At 44.5% G+C, this 22632-nt stretch overlaps 1 protein-coding gene across 1 annotated transcript in view; it reads right to left on the reverse strand.

Annotated features, from left to right (window-relative positions):
- Positions 1-22632, reverse strand: part of LOC139369643 (E3 ubiquitin-protein ligase pellino homolog 1) — a 46736-nt gene that overhangs the window by 16166 nt on the left and 7938 nt on the right. The window contains exon 2 of the mRNA XM_071108910.1: positions 5427-5651. Within this exon, the coding sequence (XP_070965011.1) occupies positions 5427-5512 (86 nt within the window). The 5' untranslated portion in view covers positions 5513-5651. The remainder of the gene's footprint in view (positions 1-5426; positions 5652-22632) is intronic.

A 22632-nucleotide genomic window follows, 5' to 3' on the forward strand; every position in this document is an offset into this window, starting at 1 on the left:
GTCATGACTGTACAGGGAGTACAGGAGGGGACTGAGCACACACCACTGAGGGGCCCCTGTGTTGAGGAGCAGCGTGTGGATGTGTTGTTACCAACCCTTACCACCTGGGGGCGGCACGTCAGGAAGTCCAGGATCCAGTTGCAGATGGAGGTGTTTAGTCCCAGGGTCCTTAGCTTAGGGGTGTGCTTTGAGGGCACTATGGTGTTGAACGCTGAGCTGTAGTCAATGAATAGCATTCTCACATAGGTGTTCCTTTTGTCCAGGTGGGAAAGGGCAGTGTGGAATGCAATAGAGATTGCATCATCTGAGGATCTGTTGTGGCGGTATGCAAATTGGAGTGGGTCAGGGTTTCTGGGATAATTGTGTTGATGTGTGCCACGACCAGCCTTTCAAAGCACTTCATGGCTACCTTACGTGAGTGCCACGGGTCGGTAGTCATTTAGGCAGGTTACCTTAGTGTTCTTGGGCACAGGAACTATGGTGGTTTGCTTGAAACATGTTGGTATTACAGACTCAGACAGGGAGAGGTTGAAAATATCAGTGAAGACACTTGCCAGTTGGTCAGCGCATGGTCGGAGTACACGTCCTGGTAACACATCGGCTGAGGAGAGCGTGATCACACAGTCGTCCGGAACAGCTAATGCTCTCCTGCATGTTTCAGTGTTACTTGCCTCGAAGCGAGCATAGAATTAATTTAGCTCGTCTGGTAGGCTTGTGTCACTGGGCAGCTCTTGGCTGTGCTTCCCTTTGTAGTATGTAATAGTTTGTAAGCCCTGCCACATCTGACAAGCATCGGAGCCAGAGTAGTACAATTTGATCTTTGTCCTGTATTGACCATTTGCCTTATATGCTTCCGGGTTAGAGACCCACTCCATGAAAGCGGCAACACTGCCCTTTAGCTCAGTGCAGATGTTGCCTGTAATCCATGGCTTCTGGTTGGGGTATGTATGCACAGTCACTGTGGGGACGACGTCATCGAAGCACTTATTGATGAAGCCAGTGACTGATGTGGTATACTCCTCAATGCCATTGGAAGAATCCCGGAACATATTCCAGTCTGTGTTAGCATAACCGTCCTGTAGTTTAGCATCTGCTTCATCTGACCAGTTTTTTATTGACCGAGTCACTGGTGCTTCCTGCTTCAATTTCTGCTTGTAAGTAGGAATCAGGAGGATATAATTATGGTCAGATTTGCCAAATGGAGGGCGAGGGAGAGCTTTGTACGTGTCTCTGTGTGTGGAGTAAAGGTGGTCTAGAGTTTTTTTCCCTCTGGTTGCACATTTAACATGCTGGTGGAAATTAGGTAAAACCGATTTAAGTTTCCCTGCATTAAAGTCCCCGGCCACTAGGAGGAGCATCTCTGGATGCGCATGGTCCTGTTTGCTTATGGTGGTATACAGCTCATTGAGTGTGGTCTTAGTACCAGCATCGTTCTTTGGTGGTATAAAAAATACAGATGAAAACTCTCTTGGTACAGTTGAAGTCGGAAGTTTACATACACCTTAGCCAAACACCTTTAAACTCAGTTTTTCACAATTTCTGACATTTAATCCTAGTAAAAATGCCCTGTCTTAGGTCAGTTAGATCACCACTTTATTTTAAGAATGTGAAATGTCAGAATAATAGTACAGAGAATTATTTATTTCAGCTTTTATTTCTTACATCATATTCCCAGTGGGTCAGAAGTTTAAATACACTCAATTAGTATTTGGTAGCATTGCCTTTAAATTGTTTATCTTTGGTCAAATGTTTCGGGTAGCCTTCCACAAGCTTCCACGATAAGTTGGGTGAAATTTGGCCCATTCCTCTTGACAGAGCTAGTGTAACTGAGTCAGGTTTGTAGGTCTCCTTGCTCGCACACGGTTTTTCAGTTCTGCCCACAAATTTTCTATAGGATTGAAGTCAGAGCTTTGTGATGGCCACTCTAATACCTTGACTTTGTTGTCCTTAAGCCATTTTGCCACAATGTTGGAAGTATGCTTAGGGCCAATGTCTATTTGCAAGACCCATTTGCGACCAAGCTTTAACTTCCTGACTTGTGTCTTGAGGTGTTGCTTCAATATATTCACATAATTGTCCTGCCTCATGATGCCATGTATTCTGTGAAGTGCACCAGGCCCTCCTGCAGCAAAGCACCCCCACAACATGATGCTGCCAACCCGTGCTTCACAGTTGGGATAGTGTTCTTCAGCTTGCAAGCCTCCACCTTTTTCCTCCAAACATAAAGATGGTCATAATGCCAAACAGTTATTTTTTTTGTTTCATCAGACCAGAGGACATTTCTCCACAAAGTACGATCTTTGTCCCCATGTGCAGTTGCAAACTGTAGTCTGGCTTTTTTATAGCGGTTTTGGAGCAGTGGCTTCTTCCTTGCTGAGCGGCCTTTCAGGTTATGTCAATATAGGACTCGTTTTACAGTGGATATAGATACTTTTGTACCTGTTTCCTGCAGCATCTTCACAAGGCTGTTGTTCTGGGATTGATTTGTACTTTTCACAACAAAGTATCTTCATCTCTAGGAGACAGAAGGCTTCTCTTTCCTGAGCGGTATGACGGCTTGATCAGGGAATTTATATGCTTAAAGGTAATGATTAAAGAATTCCACCCTGAGACGTAACTATTAGTGATTATTAGTTTATGTAGAATGTATAATGAATAATTAAAGTACTAAACGTAAGTCCAATAAGGTTCGGTAGAAACATGTGTGAGTTTGTGTGAATAAGGAGATACCGAGAACAATTCAACTGTGTATGACCTGACCTGACTAGAACTCGGAGAAACTTACGATAGGACAGGGAGTCCTTTCAAGGTTCCTCTAATCTCGGGGGAATGGAACTGTCGGCTTGGTAGTGATAAACAGTGGTGAGAACTATGGGGAAAGATACAACTCATCTACTGTTCGTGTGTATGCATGTGCGTATGAGTTATAAAATGGATGTCTTTGTATTATGGACTTCATTGCGCTCTTATGAATTAACTGTACGAACCTTTCGCATAAGCTGAGTCTTTGCCTAATTTTTATTAAACCCAGGGTCTTACAAATCTCGGGAATTGGTCAAAGCTTATGTATTGTTAGTTATTATCATTGGGATTGAACACTCTCTTGATAGCTTGGTCCTTCGGAGCCGGATCTCAATATATTTTTCTGTCGTTCCATGGAGACACCGAAACCGTGCACAGGCAAATTAAATATCAATAGATTAAAGACCTAGCCCCATTCAGAGGGTTCTTTACAGGCCGGTGGCGAACTAGTATGCGACAGAAACGGTGACGAGATCCTACCAACATTGAAACCTCAGCTGCAAAAAATAAGGTCAATACTTTTTTATTCACGGATATAGGGGATAATATCTGTATGATTGCATTAAATGATGTATGTATTCTGGGTGTTAGACGCTAAAATATCTGAAGGAGTTTATATCTGGTGATCTGTCTTTAGAATTTTGTGTGGAGAAAAATGTTTTAAAGGGAACCAAGTATTCTATGCAAATGGAAGACAGGAATTAGTTGTAAATTCAACAATGAAGCAGGGTCCACAATGACCCTGGGCATCTGTGGCCACTGCCAATTTAAACTAGCTAATGGTGAGACCTAAAACGTATAATAGGGTCAGAAGGACCAAGGATTTCCCTGTACATTTCTCCATTCATCTTTCCCTCAATCCTGACTGGTCTCCCAGTCCCTTCCTATGAAAAACATCCCCACAGCATGATGCTGCCACCACCATTCTTCACCGTAGGGATGGTGCCAGGTTTGCTCCAGACGTGACGCTTGGCATTTGTCACGTATACTCCCTCACTGGCCTCTAAGTCACCAGATTGCTGATTATTACGCACACCTGTCACCATCGTCACACGCACCAGCGCTTATGGACACTCATCTGGACTCCATCACCTCCTTGATTACCTGCCCTATTTATGTCAATCCCTTTGGTTCCTTCCCCAGGCGTTATTGTTTCTGTATCATGTCGGTGAGCTGTTTGTGTTTCTTGATAAGTTCATGATTGTTTATTCATTACATGTATTCACTCCCTGAACTTGCTTCCCAACTCTCAGTGTACATCGTTACAGCATTCAGGCTAAAGAGTTCAATCGTGGTTTCATCAGACCAGGGAATCTTTAGGTGCCTTTTGGCAAACTCCAAGAGGGCTGTCATGTGCCTTTTTTTCCGTCTGGCCACTCTACCACTGTCCCTCTGGGAGGTTCTCCCATCTCCACAGAGAAACTGTTTCTTGGTCACCTCCCTGACCAAGGCCATTCTCCCCCGATTGCTCAGTTCGGCCAGGTGGCCAGCTCTAGGAAGAGTCTTGGTTGTTCCAAACTTCTTCCATTTAAGAATTATGGCCACCGTGTTCTTGGGGAACATCAATGCTGCTGACATTTTTTGGTACCCTTCCCCAGATCTGTGCCTCGACACAATCCTATCTCGGAGCTCAACGGACAATTCCTTCAACCTCATGGTTTTGTTTTTGCTCTGGCATGCACTGTCAACTGTGGGACCTTATATAGACAGCCTTTCCGAATCATGTCCAATCAATTTCATTTACTACAATCAAGTTTTAGAAACATCTCAAGGATGATCAATGGAAACAGGATGGAACTGAGCTCAATTTTGAGTCTAATAGCAAAGGGTCTGAATGCGATTGATGAGAAAAAATATATTTAATCTATTTTAGAATAACGCTGTAACGTAACAAAATGTGGAAAAAGGAAAGGGGTCTGAATACTTTCCGAATGCACTGTATATATACAGTATATATATAGTGTAGGCTGGTGGGAGGAAATATAGGAGGACATGCTCATTGTAATAGCTGGAATGGAATCAATGGAACGGTACCAAACACATCACACATATGGAAACCACGTTTGACCACGTTCCATTGATTTCTTAACTTCTTAATGTTTTACTTTTGGAATGTGCGGATTGTTTTGCATTGTTATGTAGGTATTAGTACTTCACTGTTGGAGATAGAAACCCAAGCATTATGCTGCGCCTGTGATAACAAGGTCAATGACCATGGTACTTGCAATACTAGATCATGGTACTTGCCTATCGAGCAGCAAGAGGAACTGCCCCTCCCTACCTTCAGGCTATGCTCATACCCTACACCCCAACCAAGCATTCAGTTCTGCCTACTTTGGTCTCTTGGCCCTCCCACTCCTGTCCTGGCATCCCAATGGTGGAACCAGCTTCACCCTGAAGCTAGGACAGCAGAGTCCCTGCACATCTTCCCGAAAGCACCTGAAATCCTACCTCTTCAAAGAGTATCATAAATAATAACCCCTCACCTCAACCCCCACCCCCAAAAAATAATAAATACATCCCTGAACCAACACTTGCACTTGCCTGCCCACCCCCTCACTAATATCAGATTAGGATAACCCTACTGTACATAAGCAACAAAATACAATTAAGCCTCCTCTTACCCCAGAACAATGAGCTCTCCGTATTTGACTGGCACTTTGGTGGAGGCTGGGGTGGTGGAGATGTTTTCCTGGTCGGGAGAAAACATTGGTGCAGCTGTCAGGGGGGGAGAGTGATGAGGAGCTCTCCCACAGTGAACACTCACTCCTCTGTCTCCTTTTTCCTCAGTGTCTGCTCCTTTTTCCTCAGTGTCTGGTCATCCCGCCTCTCACTACGCCACACTCAACCTGCAGACAAATGTTTAAAAAAGCAGACGAGACATTTAGTCAGGATCAAAGTGACTCAGAGCAGACACAACAGACATCCCAGGTGCGTCTAGAACAGCAGACGTATATTAGTCAATACGAGACTGTGAGCGAGACTAAACAAACAACAGACGCAACAACCGAGATTGCTGTCTCTCCAAAACATATGATACACCACAACACGTAGATTACTCACACTCACTTTGAGATTATCGAAGAGCGTACTACAGGTACCACAGGTGGATAATAGTCAGCAACAGAGAGAGAGAGATAGACTAAACAAACAAACAGAAGCAACAACCAAGATTGATGAGTCTCCAATGATAAACCACATTACTCATTACTCACTCTGTGACCTGTGGCGCATATTGAACGCAACAGGTAAACTGCTATCCTGGCTTTGCTTGCTAGTAACTTTCCTAAGGCTTGCAGCTGAAGAAACAGACTAATACAATAATAGTAATACTTCAGAAAGCATGTTAGCTTCAGTTACATAGTGCAGTAGAACTCTAAAGTGACCGGTCACACAAATCCATCAGGCGGCGAGTAAAAAGCTAAACTCCCCACAGCTAGACAGGCTCGGCACTAATCTGCAGCTTTGCTGCTACTGCAGGGAGGGTTCAGAGAGCAGGCTCTTAGCATCGCAACGACAGGGGACTTAGCGGGGTGCAAACAAAGCTAATGAGACCAGACATATGTCACACCCTTCAATTTTCAGCCGACTACCGCGGGCCATAGTTATCAATGTTGACCTTGGCAGGCTCTCTTTATGCTGTGTGCATGGCATAGCAGGAGCTTATCTTATAAGCATCTTATAATCAAGAGTGGAGTCACACAATTTGTTTATACGTCTGACATCCAACAACTTTAGCTGAAAATTAACTCACAAATTCGAAATGGAAAATTCAATGGTGTCATCCACAGCACCACAGTCAACTCTTGATAAGTGCACATTAGATCAATTGTTTAAAAAGTGCAATATAGCTCCTAGTCCCAATTCAATTGCATCATTTTTAATTGCCTCTGATAACTAACTGCATGTTCCGGTTTAGTGCAAACTGCCACAACTGTCCCAAGCCATTACATTTATCAGTTATCAGAGTTGACTGTCATCCCTTATGTTAGTTGATGCTCTCAACCTTTGGTAACCTTTTGTACATGAGGCGTACGGATAGAGAGTAGGTCAGTGTCTGCTCCAGGGACTGATCTGAGCTTGACGGCTCCCCCCGACAGTGTTGATAGTCTTCTGACCCTTACTCGACACGCTGACCCTGACCATACACTCCCACAGTCCTCAAGTCCAATCCACTCAGCTCTCAGTAGCGGTGGATCACAGGGACAGATACGTACACAAACACACACAATCACTCCACAGCTAAAACACACTAGTACTCATTACTACAATAAAGAAACAAAAGCTGAAATAAATCATTCTCTCTATTATTATTCTGACATTTCACATTCTTAAAATAAAGTGGTGATCCTAACTGCCCTAAAACAGGGATTTCTTACTAAGATTAAATGTCAGGAATTGTGAAATACTAAGTTTAAATGTATTTGGCTAAGGTGTATGTAAACTTCCGACTTCAACTGTATCTAAACAAGCCTCGTGGGCTCCCGAGTGGCGCAGAGGTCTAAGGTACTGCATCTCGGTGCATTACAGCCCCTGGTTCAATTCCAGGCAGTATCATATTTGGCTGTGATTGGGAGTCCCATAGGGCAGCACACAATTCGCCCTGTGTAGTCCGGGTTTGGCCAGGGTAGGCTGTCATTGTAAATAAGAATATGTTCGTAACTGACTTGCCCAGTTAAATAAAGGTTCCATTTAACTTTAACCAAAGTAGATACTTTTAAGATTGTTACAAGCCTCAATATGAGGTCCTAAACTTAGCATGAAAGAGCATCCTTGTAGCTGTGTGGGCTAATATAGTCAAAATGTTTGAGCCAAGGGCCTCCCAGGTGGCGTAGTGGTCTAGGGCACTGCATTGCAGCACCACCAGAGACTCTGGGTTCGCACCCAGGCTCTGTCGCAGCCGGACAACTGGGAGGTCTGTGGGGCGACGCATACCTACCGGCCTAGGTGTGGCCGGTAGGGTTATTGTCTCATCGCGCACTAGCGACTCCTGTGGCGGGCCGGGCGCAGTGCGTGTTAACCAGGTCGCTAGGTGCACAGTGTTCCCTCCGCAACATTGGTGCGGCTGGCTTCCGGTTTGGATGCGCACTTTCGACCTTCGTCTCTCCCGAGCCCGTACGGGAGTTGTAGCGACAAGGTAGTAACTACTAGTAATTGGGGAGAAAAAGGGGGTAAAAATGTTTGAGCCAATGGAAAGTTTGAAGTGTTTTCTTCCCAGGCATAATGCAATCGCTGGGATATGAGGTAACAACAGGGCCTGGCCTGTGTTAAAATACAAAAAAGTGTTTGTTTTTAAAAAAGTTTTTCAATTTTTAATTCAGTACAAATATTTGAAGGCCCTATAAGTTGTGCCAAGAGATACATTTTTTGGGACAAGTTTTCAAAACAAATGTTTACATTAATTCTAATTATTACGTATTATGTACATATCTTTGTTAGAAAGAAAGAATACTATATATTAAAAATGGCTCAACTTACCCGACTCTTCCCTATCATACAGTAAGACATGAACAAAATGCATCAGTGATTTGTATTTTTCTTCAACTTTATGAAGAGGCAACGGCACTGGAATGTGCGTGTTTGTTTCTTCACTTTCCGTAGCCGTTAGCGATGATGCTAATGTAATGACAACCGTTTTCTGGGAGAATAATGATGAGTGAGAAAGTTACAGAGGAATATACATCATACCCCCCCCCCAAATGCTAACCTTCCCTGTTATTGTAATGGTGAGAGGTTAGCATGTCTTAGAGGTATAATATTTGTGCGTCTGTAACTTTCTCACGCATTATTATTCACGATTAATTCAGGACTATCCGTAATCATGACAGCATCTACATAAATGTAGGAGTGTTTAGAAACATTCTATTCTTACTTATAATAAAAGTGACTCCAAAATTACACAATACATTATTTACCATTCAGTTCTATTGGGCACAAAATAATCTGAAACTCAACCAAAACAAACAGCAAATGCATCCAACAAGTTTGTAGAGTCACAAGATTGATGTAATTTTGACTACTTTAATACACATATAAGTGAATTTACACCAATACTTTGGTCCCCTAAAATGGGGGGACTTTGTACAAAAAGTGCTGTAATTTCTAAACAGCAGCTGACAGTCTGCAGTCTAACCTCATTGTATCATTTCAAATCCAAAGTGCTGGAGTACAGAGCCAAAACAACAAAAAATGTGTGTAAAATGCGAGTAATTCGTACCTGTGTAACATCAGTTAATAGGAAACATGAAAAAGACCACTAGTCTCTCAAAACAGCTATTCAAAACTGAGCCAGCTAGCTAGCTCAAGGGTTGGTTATGGCTTGCAAGAATAGCAGACCGGCCCACTATCCCTAAAGCAGTAATATGGACATATCTGCATTATCTTACCACTTCTGCTCTATAAATCAATGAGGATAAAGCAGAGATTTTTCTGCTATTGAAATCCTTGGGCGGGCCGGCGGTGTAACAATAGTACATTATATTATTTATTTATTTGTATTATTAATTTTCGGGATGGAAAAACACTTTCAGTGTAAACTTAAATGACTAAAACCAGATTTAAAGGATGTAGAAAAGATAATGGATCTGTATATATTTTTTAGAATATAATCTTTGAGAACAAAGAATCACCAAAATAAAAGTTACATCTAATCAAATTAAATTGTATTTGTCACATGCGCCAAATACAACTGGTGTGGAATTTCACATGAAATATTTGCTTCCCAACAATGCAGAGTTTAAAATAGTAACACAAGTGGCATACAATAAAATATACAAGAATGGAGATATATACAGGAAGTACCAGTACCAGATCAATGTGCAGAGGTACGAGGTATTTGAGGTAGACACTGTATGTGCAAGATGGCAGGGGTCAATGACTAGGCATCGGGATAGATAAAAATAAGAATCAAATAAAGAACAGAGCAGCAACAAATGATGAGTGTAAAATGTGTGTGTGTGTGTGTGTGTGTGTGTGTGTGTGTGTGTGTGTGTGTGTGTGTGTGTGTGTGTGTGTGTGTGTGTGTGGACCATGTTAGGTCCTTAGTGATGTGGACACCAAGGAACTTGAAAGTCAAGGAACTTGACTCATCGACATCGGTGATCATGCCTACCAGCTTCGTGTCATCAGCAAAAATGATGATGGTGTAGGAGTCATGCATGACCATGCAGTTGTGGGTGAACAAGGAGTACAGGAGGGGACCAAGCACACAGCCCAGAGGGACCCCCGTATTAAGGGTCAGCATTGCGGAGATGTTGTTGCATACCCTCACCATCTGGGGCCGGCCCATCAGGAAGTCCAGGATCCAGTTGCAGAGGGAGTTTTTTTTTAGGCCCAGGGTCCCTAGCTTGTTGATGAGCTTGGAGGGGACTATGGTGTTGAACGCTGAGCTGTAGTCTATAAACAGCATTTTCACATAGTTATTTCCCCTCTTGTCCAGGTGGGAGAGGGCAGTGTGAAGTGCAATTAAGATTGCGTCATTTGAGGACCTGTTGGGGTGGTATGCAAATTGGAGCATAAAAGGCATTTAACTCGTTTGGGAGTTCTGCATCACTGGGCAATTCATGGCTGGGTTTCCCTTTGCAATCCATTATTGTCTGCAGTTTGTACCCTCTCGTCTGCTTCATCCAACCATTTCCGTATTGAGCACATCATTGGTACTTCCTGTTTGAGCTTTTGTTAGTAAACAGGAAGCAGGAGAATTGAGTCATGGTTAGATTTGCCAAAGAGAGGACGAGGGAGGGCCTTGTATGCATTTCTGTGGGTAGAACAAAAGTGGTCTAGAGTTCTTGAGCCTAGTGGCGCAGGAGACTTGTTGGTAGAAGTGAAGTAGGACGGTTTTAAGTCTCCACCCACCAGAAACGCTGCCTCTGGGTGAGCACTTGTTTGTCAGGGAGAATTGAAAAATTCCCAAACAATCAATTTAGCAGATTTTGTTGTAAAATGCAGCCCATCGTACCCACTGCCACTCCCTCAGCCACGCCCACCACCTAAACCCCTTTAGATCCAGAAAAAAACAGTAAAGTATTTGAAGTGTTTGAAGACCCAACACCCGGGGCAAACACAGCAGTGAAATCTGCTGAATGATTTAAGCATCCATGGGGAAACAACAAGAACAGAGAAAAAGATGAGCACAGATTCAAAAACCCTATCCTGTCCCAATTATAAGTCATAAACCGCCAATCCTGTGCCCACGATTAGCTATCTCTCAATTTCATCAAAAAAACAGACAGGCTTTTTTCTCATCATTCCGTTCTCACAGATCACTCTTTAAAGGTCTGTTTGTTAGATTTAATCAGTAACTACAATCTGGTGGTTACAGAAGCACTCAGATCTCACTCAAGGTGAGAACGGAAAAACGTATTTTCACAGTACTTTCTTACATACTTCATAACAGTAATAGCGCTTGATTTAGAAAACAGTCTAGGACCACAATTAAATAGCTGTCCGTGGATGGCAGTGATGTTGGGTAAGGGTTGAGGCTGACTATTGAGCCCCACATTGGACATGTCATAATACCCATAAAACCTAGCAAGTCAAACATGGAAATGTTTCCAATCTTTTTTCCCATAGGAGATTTTATAAACATTTAAAATGAATGAATGTTAATTAACATAACATAGCATCTCCCGGCCTCCACATATACAAGCCGCCGATGCGGGCCGTTGGAAAATCTACATAAAAAAGTATAATAAATAATTTTTATATATACCATCACAATAAATCCACAATCTATTTTAGTCAGGTCTAAAGAAACATTATAGGAAGAAAATGTATTTCAGAAGAACAGAATATGAGTATGTTATCTGGCTATACGCCATGCCATAGGCTGTAGCCTTGTTCATTTAGCAGACAAGCGATGCGTAGAGGTTCCATGCCATTATTTTATATTATATGATTTTATAGTAAGAAGAATATAATTGAACATAGCTGAATAAAATAGAAAGGATATTTTTCCCATTACAGAGTGAGCGTGCGTGTGAAGTGGCTATGTTGCGCATAAAAGTGATCATTTGAAAAAGGTCCTGTATGCTAGATTTAGAGTTATTAGGCGACTTTAGTTGTGAATGATAGAAATCTTAGAATGTCTTCGAAATCAAGATATGGGCTGCATGATGCAACTATAGGCTACTGATGATTTAAGAAAGTTGCAAAGTTGCAAATAAAAGCTTGCAAAATGTTCCTTGCCTAAGGCTGCAAACACTGTTCTCTCATGAAGAGATCATATTTTCACCCTCTTCTCAACTGAATCTTGTCTTTACTAACATGTAAAATTTGTTTAGATTTTGAATGTCCCATTATCAAATGGGCAAGGGCAGGGGAAAAAATAAATGTAATCTGTATGCACTCGAATAGCGAATGGCGGCCGGGTAGACTTCTCTGGTTGTTTCACTCCACACAACAACCACTGTTTGAGGAGCAAGCTGGGCGACAGTTGATATTCCGCCCAAACTCTGTATGCCATGGGCTCTCCAACCCTGTTCCTGCAGCTACCCAGTGCTTCATTTTGGAAACCAAGTTAAATCTGTTCAGGAACATCGATAGTAACATATTTTCACAATGAAACATAATTCATATAACTGGAAACGCACAGTTGTGAAATATTCTGTAGCTATAGGTAATGTGTCAACCTATTCATTCTGAAAATATAATACCCTATTACTAGGCTATTCTAAATCAAATACAAACTCACTATAATTGTAGTCTAGCTCTGTAAGCCGCCCTGCACAACCGACAGCATCACCTAGGCCTATACGTTCACTCCCAGACTCATGGATAGAACGTTTGGAGTGTAAAATAAGGTAGCCAGTCCATCCAGTATGCATAATAATACAGTCAAAGGCGATTACTACAATTTGTTTAATTTTGTATTGGGTAGACCAATTATGTACCAAAGACATCTTCAATTAGTTTTTTGGTATGTTTTTCTGCCCTGTGTAATATGCCTTTGTATTGTATAATGGCAAAATCATTATTTTAATTATGTTTTTTTTGGGGGGGGGGGCTTGTACTCATATATAGGCCTATGCTTATGCATAAGCTCTAATATGCATATGGGTATTTTGAATTAATCATTACCTTAGAAAGCGCTGTCCATTTTGTTGTATTAGACTTTGAAACAACATCCACAACGACCATGTTTTCCACTCACTTTCAACCTGTTGAACTTCTTTCTTCAAAATGATCAATCACAGTGAGGTGAGTTTTAAAAGCACATACTGTTTTGATAATACTTATTTGATGTGATTTTCTATTGCATTTGCATTGACGTCAGAGTGGTTAGAGGGACAACAGAGCCCTGAGAACCAGCCCATCAGTGACCTGATGATCATTAGGAAGTTGGGTACTACCTACACATGTCCAGAGTGCATAAGAGGAGATTACCGTGACTCAACGGTCATGTGGAATTTTACTGCGGTTAGGACTCATGATGAATGCCAGTGCGGCGGTAATACAGTCAGCGCAGCAGCCCTATTCACAGGTAATTTGGATTAGTCATGTACAACAGATGTACTTGTGGAAAAAAACATGTTTCTGTGGTTTGTATGGGGAGCCCACAAGATGCACCTCAGTGAGAACATTCTGCAACTGTGCCATGGAGGAGGAGCCTGGAACTTCAATGTTTCAATTGAACTCCAAATAAGAAGTAAGTAGAGTTGGATAGGACACACCATACAAATTTCATGTGGAGTGCTTAGCGAGAGCGAGAGACGGAGAGGAGAGACAGCTATAAATCGGGGCCAAAATTGTGTAGTGTATACTAGGATGGGGCGGTATCCAGATTGTCATACCTTCATACCGATTTTATGCCATACCTCGATATTCGGTAATACCGGGACTGAACACAAGGGGCAGTGTTTTGAAACCCCACTGATACTCCGAAGGTCCGAAGGTTAGCAATGCTAACAAGTACGTGTAAAATCCCATGGAGAATGCTAACGAGCGCATTGCAAACATTTTATACAGTGTCTGACCTAAACTATACAAGTAACTAAAAAACACAGTTTGCTGCACACACAAAACACACATTAGACAGCAGAGCTCTTGATCCAGGAGCAGATTGTCTGCTGTTACCAAGCGAATGCTTGATTTTGGAAGAAGCTAACCACCCACTAAATTAACAGTTAACCTAATAGTTATAAGATATCTAGCTGGCAAACATTTAGTTTTGAATTCCATACTGTAATTAGATCATCTAGCGCATGTTACACATCAGTGAGTGATTTACAAGGCTCTCATCATGTTGTGCTTGTAAACGTGACTGGGGACGACCGTTAAGTTTCAGAATGAAAAATTATGTGACAGGTGAAATGAAGAACGCAATCTTCTTTATCTTATTATTTTGTAAATGTTTAAATTTTAAAAAATTTGATCTTGTCTCATCGCTGCAACTCCCCATCGGGCTTGACAGGCGAAGGTCGAGTCATTGTAACGAATCTCTTCGTCGTCTGAGGAGGAGTAGGAAGGATCGGACCAATATGCAGCGTGGTAAGTGTCCATGTTAATTTATTAGACTGAACACACAAAACAAAATAACAAAGTGAAAGGAAGAAACAAAACAGTTCTGTCAAGTGAATACACAAAACAGAAAACAACTACCCACAAATCATAGTGGGAACACAGGCTACCTAAGTATGGTTCTCAATCAGAGACAACGATTGACAGCTGCCTCTGATTGGGAACCATACCATGCCAAAAGCAGAAATACAAAACATAGAACAAAAACATCAAATGCCCACCCCAACTCACGCCCTGACCAAACTAAAACAGAGACATAAAAAAGGAACTAAGGTCAGGACGTGACAGTCATGCGTCCTCCGACACGACAGGCCAAACCGCAATTCTTAACACCCACCCACTTAACCCGGAAGCCAGCCGCATCAATGTGTCAACTGACGACCGGGGTCAGCCTGCAGGCACCCGGCCCGCCACAAGAAGTCGCTAGAGCACGATGAGCCAAGTAAAGCCCCACACGGTCAAACCCTCCCCTAACCCGGACAACGCTAGACCAATTGTGCGCTGCCCTATGGGACTCTCGATCACGGCCGGTTGTGATACAGCCCCTTCTTTATCTTCTAACGTATTGCATAAGTTAACTTCAGGTATTTATACTGAACAAAAATATAAATGCAACAACATGCAACAATTTCAAAGATTTTACTGAGTTACTGTTCACATAAGGAAATCAGTCAAATGAAATGGATTTCACATGACTGGAACACGCTGTCGTACACGTCGATCCAGAGCATCCCAAACATGCTCAATGGGTGCCATGTTTGGTGAGTAGGCAGGCCATTTTCAGCTTCCATGAATTGTGTACAGATCCTTGCAACACGTGGCCATGCATTTTCATGCTGAAACATGAGGTGATGGCGGTGAATGAATGGCACGACAATAGGCCTCAGCATCTCGCCACGGTATCTCTGTGCATTCAAATGGTCATTGATAAAATTGAATTGTGTTCGTTGTACGTAGCTTATGCCTAACCATACCATAACCCCACGCCACCACAAGGCATTCTGTTCACAATGTTGACATCAGAAAACCGCTCGCCCACACGACATCATACACGTGGTCTGTGGCTGTGAGGCTGGTTTGACGTACTGCCAAATTCTCTAAAACAACGTTGGATGCGGCTTATGGTAGAGAAATTAACTTTCAATCCTCTGACAACAGCCCAGGTGGACATTCCTGCACTCAGCATGCCAATTGACAAAACTGCACATTTTAGAGTGACTTTTTATTGTTCCCAGTACAAGGTGCACCTGTGTAATGATCATGCTGTATAATCAGCTTCTTGATATGCCACACCTGTGAGGTGGATGGATAATCTTGGCAAAGGAGAAATGCTCAATAACAGGGATGAAATACAAATTCGTCCACAAAATCTGAGAGACTAAAGAAGAAGAAAAAATGTACGTATGGAACATTTCTGGGATCTTATACTGTATTTCAGCTCATGAAGCATGGGACCAACACATGTTACATGTTGCATTTATATTTTTGTTCAGTGTACCTACTAAGAAGCTACAAATATTAAAATGTATTAAAAAAATTGTAAAGAAATTGTTTCAACCGTATTGACTGTATTGGAAAAAACATCCTGTGTCTTTTTCCAAATACCCTGGTATACAGTATATACGGTATACCGCCCAAGCCTGTTGACTATACACTTTTCTCTCCCTCATACACACACGCACATGAACACACACTCATAAAGGAGATGTTTGCGCCAGTGTTTAACCGTATGACGCAATCACAAAGATAACCATCAAACAACCACAACCAACCATCAAACAGGAGCCGGTAGGCGAGGCAACCATTAGACACACATTCACAGGCCACAAATGCCCAGTAGTCAGCGCTACTTAAGGAGATATACACTCACCGGACAGTTTATTAGGTACACCCATCTAGTCCTGGAGGGCGTCCGTTTCTGAGATACTGGATCCGGCACACCTGGCACCGACGATCATACCATGCTCAAAGTAATTTGAATCACTCGTTTTGCTCATTCTAACGTTCAATCGAACAGTAACTGAATGCCTCGATGCCTGTCTGCCTGCTTTATATAGCAAGCCAAGGCCAAGTGACTCACTGTCTGTAAGAGCAATCAATTTTCGTGAACGGGGTGGTGTACCAAATAAACTGTCCAGTGAGTGTACAGTATACTTACACAATAAACATGTAATGTAATAATAGTAGACGGCACTACTGTAAATAAACACTTACATTTACTGTACTTTTACTTGTAAACTTTTCTACTGTTTCAGTGCAGAAAATCACTTCACAGATGCTGATGTGTCTGGTATAGTGCGGACTGCAGTAACTGCAGTAACTTTGTCTCCTTGGGGACAGTCTGTGTCAGGTCATGCTGGAACAAAAAGCTGAGGAGCTTTCCAGGTGATTTGTCTCACACCACTTGTGAACTATACAATCCGACCATTAATGAGCAGTGCCACAATTGATCTTCTGATTCTGATTAATACGGTATTCGGGGGGAAGCTGTAACCTGTAACTAACCTCGTTCAGTCTCCTCAGGACTTTAAATGGCCCCACAAACCGTGGTCCCAGCTTCTGGCAGGGCAGGCTTTGGGTCGAGAGCCAGACCCGGTCCTCACTGCGGTGACGGTCTGCGTCGGCTTTCTGGAGCAGCACGGCCCGCTGAAGGTGAATATGAGCAGCGTCCCATGTCTCCTCCGTGCGCCTGAACCAGTCGTCCACCGCAGGAGCCTCGATCTGACTCTGATGCCAAGGCGCCAGAACCAGCTGGTACCACAGTACGCACTGGAAGGGGGAGAAGTTAGTGGAGGAGTGGAGGAGCGAGTTCTCTGCCATCTTTGCCCAGGGCTCGAACGCCACCCACTCCCCCGGCCGATCCTGGCAATAAGACCTTAGAAACCTACCCACATCCTGGTTAACTCTCTCCACCTGCCTGTTACTCTAGGGGTGAAAACCCAAGGTAAGGCTGATCGAGACCCCCAGACGTTCCATGAACGCCCTCCAGACCCTAAAAGTGACAGGTGCGACCAAGGCCGTTGTGGAACGGGTAAGGGGTGTAGCTTACCTCTGGGCAGGTGCCTAGGAGCCTTACACTGGGTGCACACCGAGCAGGAGGAAACATAAACCCTCACGTCCTTAGCCAAAGTGGGCCACCAGTACTTCCCACTGAGGCAGAGCACAGTGTGGGCCCAATAGATCAGCCGGTAACGGACAGCAGACGGAAGGTACAGACGCCCAGCGGGACACTGGAGGGGAGCGGGCTCTGCACCTAACGCCTGCTCAATGTCCGCGTCCAGCTCCCACACTACCGGCGCCACCAGGCAGGAGGCCGGGAGTATGGGAGTGGGATCCATGGGCCGCTCCTCTGTGTCATACACCCGGGACAGTGCGTCTGCCTTCACGTTCTGGGAACCTGGTCTGTAAGAAAGGGTGAAAACAAAACGGGTGAAAAACATGGCCCACCTTGCCTGGCGAGGGTTCAGTCTCCTAGCTGTCCAGATGTACTACAGATTGCGGTGGTCAGTCCAGATGAGAAAAGGGTGTTTAGCCCCCTCAAGCCAATGTCTCCAAGCCTTCAACACCTTGACGACAGCCAACAGCTCCTACATCATAGTTTCGCTCCGCCGGGCTGAGCTTCTTCGAGAAGAAGGCACAGGGGCGGAGCTGCGGTGGCATACCCGAGCGCTGAGAGAGCACGATTCCTATCTCAGCCTCGGACGCGTCCACCTCCACTATGAACGCCAAAGAGGGATCCGGATGGGCCAGCAAGGGAACCGAGGTAAACAGAGCCCTAGGTGACCAAAAGCCCTGTCCTCATCAGCCGACCACTGCAAACGTACCGGGCTCCCCTTCAGCAGTGAGGTAATGGGACCCGCTACCTGACCAAAACCCTGGATAAACCTCCGGTAGTAATTGGCAAACCCTATAAACCGCTGAACCTCGTTTACCGTGGTGGGAGTCGGCCAATTACGCATGGCTGAAATGCGGTCACTCTCCATCTCCACCCCTGAGGTGGAAATGCGATACACTAGGAAGGAGACGAACTGCTGAAAGAACAGGCATTTCTCAGCCTTGACATACAGGTCATGCTCCAACAGTCGACCAAGCACCCTGCACACCAGGGACACATGCTCGGTGCGTGCAGCGGAGTATATCAGAATGTCATCAATATACACCATTACACCCTGCCTGTGCAGGTCCCTGAAAATCTCGTCTACAAAGGCTTGGAAGACAGATGGAGCATTCATCAAGAGCATTCATCAAGTACTGTACGCCGTCTTCCACTCGTCTCCCTCCCGGATACGCACCAGGTTGTAAGCGCTCCTGAGATCCAGTTTGGTGAAGAAGCGCACCCCGTGTATTGACTCAATCGCTGTGGCTATGAGCGTTAGCGGGTAACTGTACCTCACAGTGATCTGGTTTAGGCCTCGATAGTCAATACACGGGCGCAGACCTCCCTCCTTCTTCTTCACAAAAAATAAATTTGAGGAGGCGGGTGAAGTAGAGGACCAAATGAACCCCTTACGCAGGGATTCGGAGACATATGTTTCCATAGCCACTGTCTCCGCCTGTGACAGGGATACTCCTGACTCCTGGGAAGTGCGGCGTCTACCAGGAGATTTATCGCACAATCCCCCCGACGATGAGGTGGTAATTGAGTCGCCCTCTTTTTGGAGAAGGCGAGAGCCAAGAATATTCAGGGGGAATGCACACGGTGGAGACCTGGTCTGGACTTTCCACCGTATTAGCACCAACGGAAACCCCTAAACACCTCCCCGAGCACTCTCGCGACCACCCCGTGAGAGCCCTCAGTTTCCATGAAACAGTGGGGTCATGACAAGCTAACCAGGGTAGGCCTAGCACCACGGGAAACTCTGTGAAGAAGAGACTAATTCTCTCCTTGTGACCCCCCTGCGTCACCATGCCCAGAGGAGCGGTGCCCTCCCTAATCAACCCTGACCCTAATGGTCGACTGGCGTGAACTGGGAAGGGCATAGCCATTGGAACAATGGGAATCCCTAAACTATGGGTGACTGATCTGTCTATATAATTCCCAGCTGCTCCTGAATCCACGAGCACCTTATGCGGGGAAAACTCAGGAAAAGTAACATACAAAAACATGTGTGCAACAGAGGGCTCTGGGTGAGAATGGTGCCGGCTCACCTGGGGTGACGCCAGAGTGCCCTGCCTGCTGCTTCGATCCCCAGAGGAACCAAGCCGGCACCAACCTCCTCCGGTCTCCCTGAGTGCAGCATGTAACCGACAGACCCCGCTCTGGACGTCCGCGGGTTGCCAGCAGGTTATCCAGCCGAATGGACAGGTCCACCAGCTGGTCGAAGGTGTGCGTGGTGTCCCTGCAGGCCAACTCGCGTCGGACGTCCTCGTGCAAACTGCAGCAATAGTGGTCGATCAGGGCCCTGTCGTTCCATCCCGCGGCGGCGGCCAGGGTCCGAAAGTCCATCGCGAACTCCTGGGCGCTCCTTGTCCCCTGCCTCAGATGGAAGAGACGTTCACCCGCCGCTCTACCCTCAGGCGAGTGGTCGAAGAGTGCCCGGAAGCGCCGCATCTCCCTCTCCACACACGGCGTTGGCCCACTCCAGGGCTTTCCCCGAGAGGCACGAGACGAGGGCGGACACCTTTTCACGGCCCAAATGAGCCGGGTGGACGGTTGCCAGGTAGAGATCCAGCTGCAACAGGAAACCCTGGCAGCGTGCAGCCGTCCCATCATACTCCCGGGGAAGGGCGAGACGAATCCCACTGGGACTGGGTGCAGGGGGGGCGAGTAGTGGAGACCCCGGTTGTGCTGGTGGAGGCGCTGGAGGAACTCCCTGTTTCTCCCAGTGGTCCATGGTTTGGACGACGCGGTCCATGGCGGCGCCGAGATGGTGGAGCATCGCCGCGTGCTCCCGGACGCGCTCCTCGACCCCTATAACAGGGGCACCTGCTCCTGCTGACTCCATATTCGGGTGTGAAATTCTGTAAGAGGTGCGTGACTGGCTGCAGGGAAGTCATGCGCAGGAGAGCAGAAACTGGGTAATAACCAGAGCAGTTTAATATGCAAAACCAACGGCACCCAGAACAACAAAATATGGGTACAAAATAACCCGTCGCGAACCAGTCAGAGTGCAAAAACACTTTACAACAAACAATTTCACACACAGACATGGGGGGAAGCGAGGGTTAAATACATGACAAGTAATGAGGGAATGTAAACCAGGTGTGTGGGAAAACAAGACAAAACAAATGGAAAATGAAAGGTGGATCGGCAATAGCTAGAAGACCGGTGACGTCGACCGCCGTACACCGCCCGAACAAGGAGAGTAACCGACTTTGGCGGAAGTCGTGACACTTCTAAAGTTTGTAATTTCCACTTAGACATTTCAGACTTGATTTGCCCTAACAAAAATGTTATCAACCCCTACAAAAATGTCCATTAATTATCATTCACATAATAATTCACATTTCCTGTTGCTGCAGGATTATTTTCCTGCTGTAGCAAACTGGCTCAAATTAAGATCATATATCTGTACTAGAGGTCGACCGATTTATCGGATTGGCCGATTAATTAGGGCCGATTTCAAGTTTTCATAACAATTGGAAATCTGTATTTTTGGGCGCCGATTTGACGATTAAAAAATAAATAAAAAATGTATACCTTTATTTAACTAGGCAAGTCAGTTAAGAACACATTCTTATTTTCAATGACGGCCTAGGAACGGTGGGTTAACTGCCTCGTTCAGGGGCAGAACGACTTGTCACCTTGTCAGCTCGGAGGATCCAATCTTGCAACCTTACAGTTAACTAGTCCAATGCAATAACGACCTGCCTCTCTCTCGTTGCACTCCACAAGGAGACTGCCTGTTACGCAAATGCAGTAAGCCAAGGTAAGTTGCTAGCTAGCATTAAACTTATCTTATAAAAAAAATATTACTAGATATTATCTAGTGTGTTCTGCGTTGCATATAATCTGACTGAGCATACAAGCATACAAGTATCTAAGTATCTGACTGAGCGGTGGTAGGCAGTAGCAGGTACGTAAACATTCATTCAAACAGCACTTTCGTGCGTTTCGCCAGCAGCTCTTTGTTGTGCGTCAAGCATTGCGCTGTTTATGACTTCAAGCCTATCAACTCCCAAGATTAGGCTGGTGTAACCGATGTGAAATGGCTAGCTAGTTAGCGGGGTGCGTGCTAATAGCGTTTCAAATGTCACTCGCTCTGTGACTTGGAGTGGTTGTTTACCTTGCTCTGCATGGGTAACGCTGCTTCGAGGGTGGCTGTTGTCATTGTGTTCCTGGTTCGAGCCCAGGTAGGAGCGAGGAGAGGGACAGAAGCTATACTGTTACACTGGCAATACTAACGTGCCTATAAGAACATCCAATAGTCAAAGGTTAATGAAATACAAATGGTATAGAGAGAAATAGTCCTATAATTCCTATAATAACTACAACCTAAAACCTCTTACCTGGGAATATTGAAGACTCATGTTAAAAGGAACCACCAGCTTTCACATGTTCTCATGTTCTGAGCAAGGAACTTAAACATTAGCTTTCTTACATGGCACATATTGCACTTTTACTTTCTTCTCCAACACTTTGTTTTTGCATTATTTAAACCAAATTGAACATGTTTCATTATTTATTTGAGGCTAAATTGATTTTATAGTTCCAGCCGGAACTGGGAACAATCATTCAGTATTGTTGTAATTGTCATTATTGCAAATACTTTTTTAAAATATTTAAATCGGCCGATAAATCGGTACCGGCTTTTTTTGGTCCTCCAATAATTGGTATCGGTATCGGCGTTGAAAAATCATAATCGGTCGACCTGTAGTTTCTATGGTCTTATTTTGGGCCTAAACTTGTCGACTGCCTTCCCACCTTTGGAACAACAACTCCCATTTTAAGGGCGGAGACGTGCATCTCCTCATTATATACAAATCTCTGGTTTAAATGGGAAGGTGCACACAGCACAGAGGAGCGAAGGAGACCAAAAATACATGAGAACCAGCTGACATAAACACATAAAAATTTAAAAAATAACAAAACCTTGATTCTTGCGGTATAGGCATTTTGAATATCCCGCAAAAACATACATTTGAATGAATTCTATATAATGTATCTATCACCAAGGCAATGAGGCATAGCTCAGCTGGCTCTGTAAGTAGATCACATCAGCCTACAAATTGTGTGTTGCAGCGACTCTACTACTCTTAGTCAGCCGGAACTGGGAACAATCACACACCTTTGCACCCTACAAAGACTCCATTAGAGTAGGTTTTCGATATCATTTCGAAAGACAGAGAACACACACATCTCTGACAAGATGT

The sequence above is a fragment of the Oncorhynchus clarkii genome, chromosome 17 (genome assembly GCF_045791955.1).
Source record: "Oncorhynchus clarkii lewisi isolate Uvic-CL-2024 chromosome 17, UVic_Ocla_1.0, whole genome shotgun sequence".
Classification (NCBI taxonomy): Eukaryota; Metazoa; Chordata; class Actinopteri; order Salmoniformes; family Salmonidae; genus Oncorhynchus; species Oncorhynchus clarkii.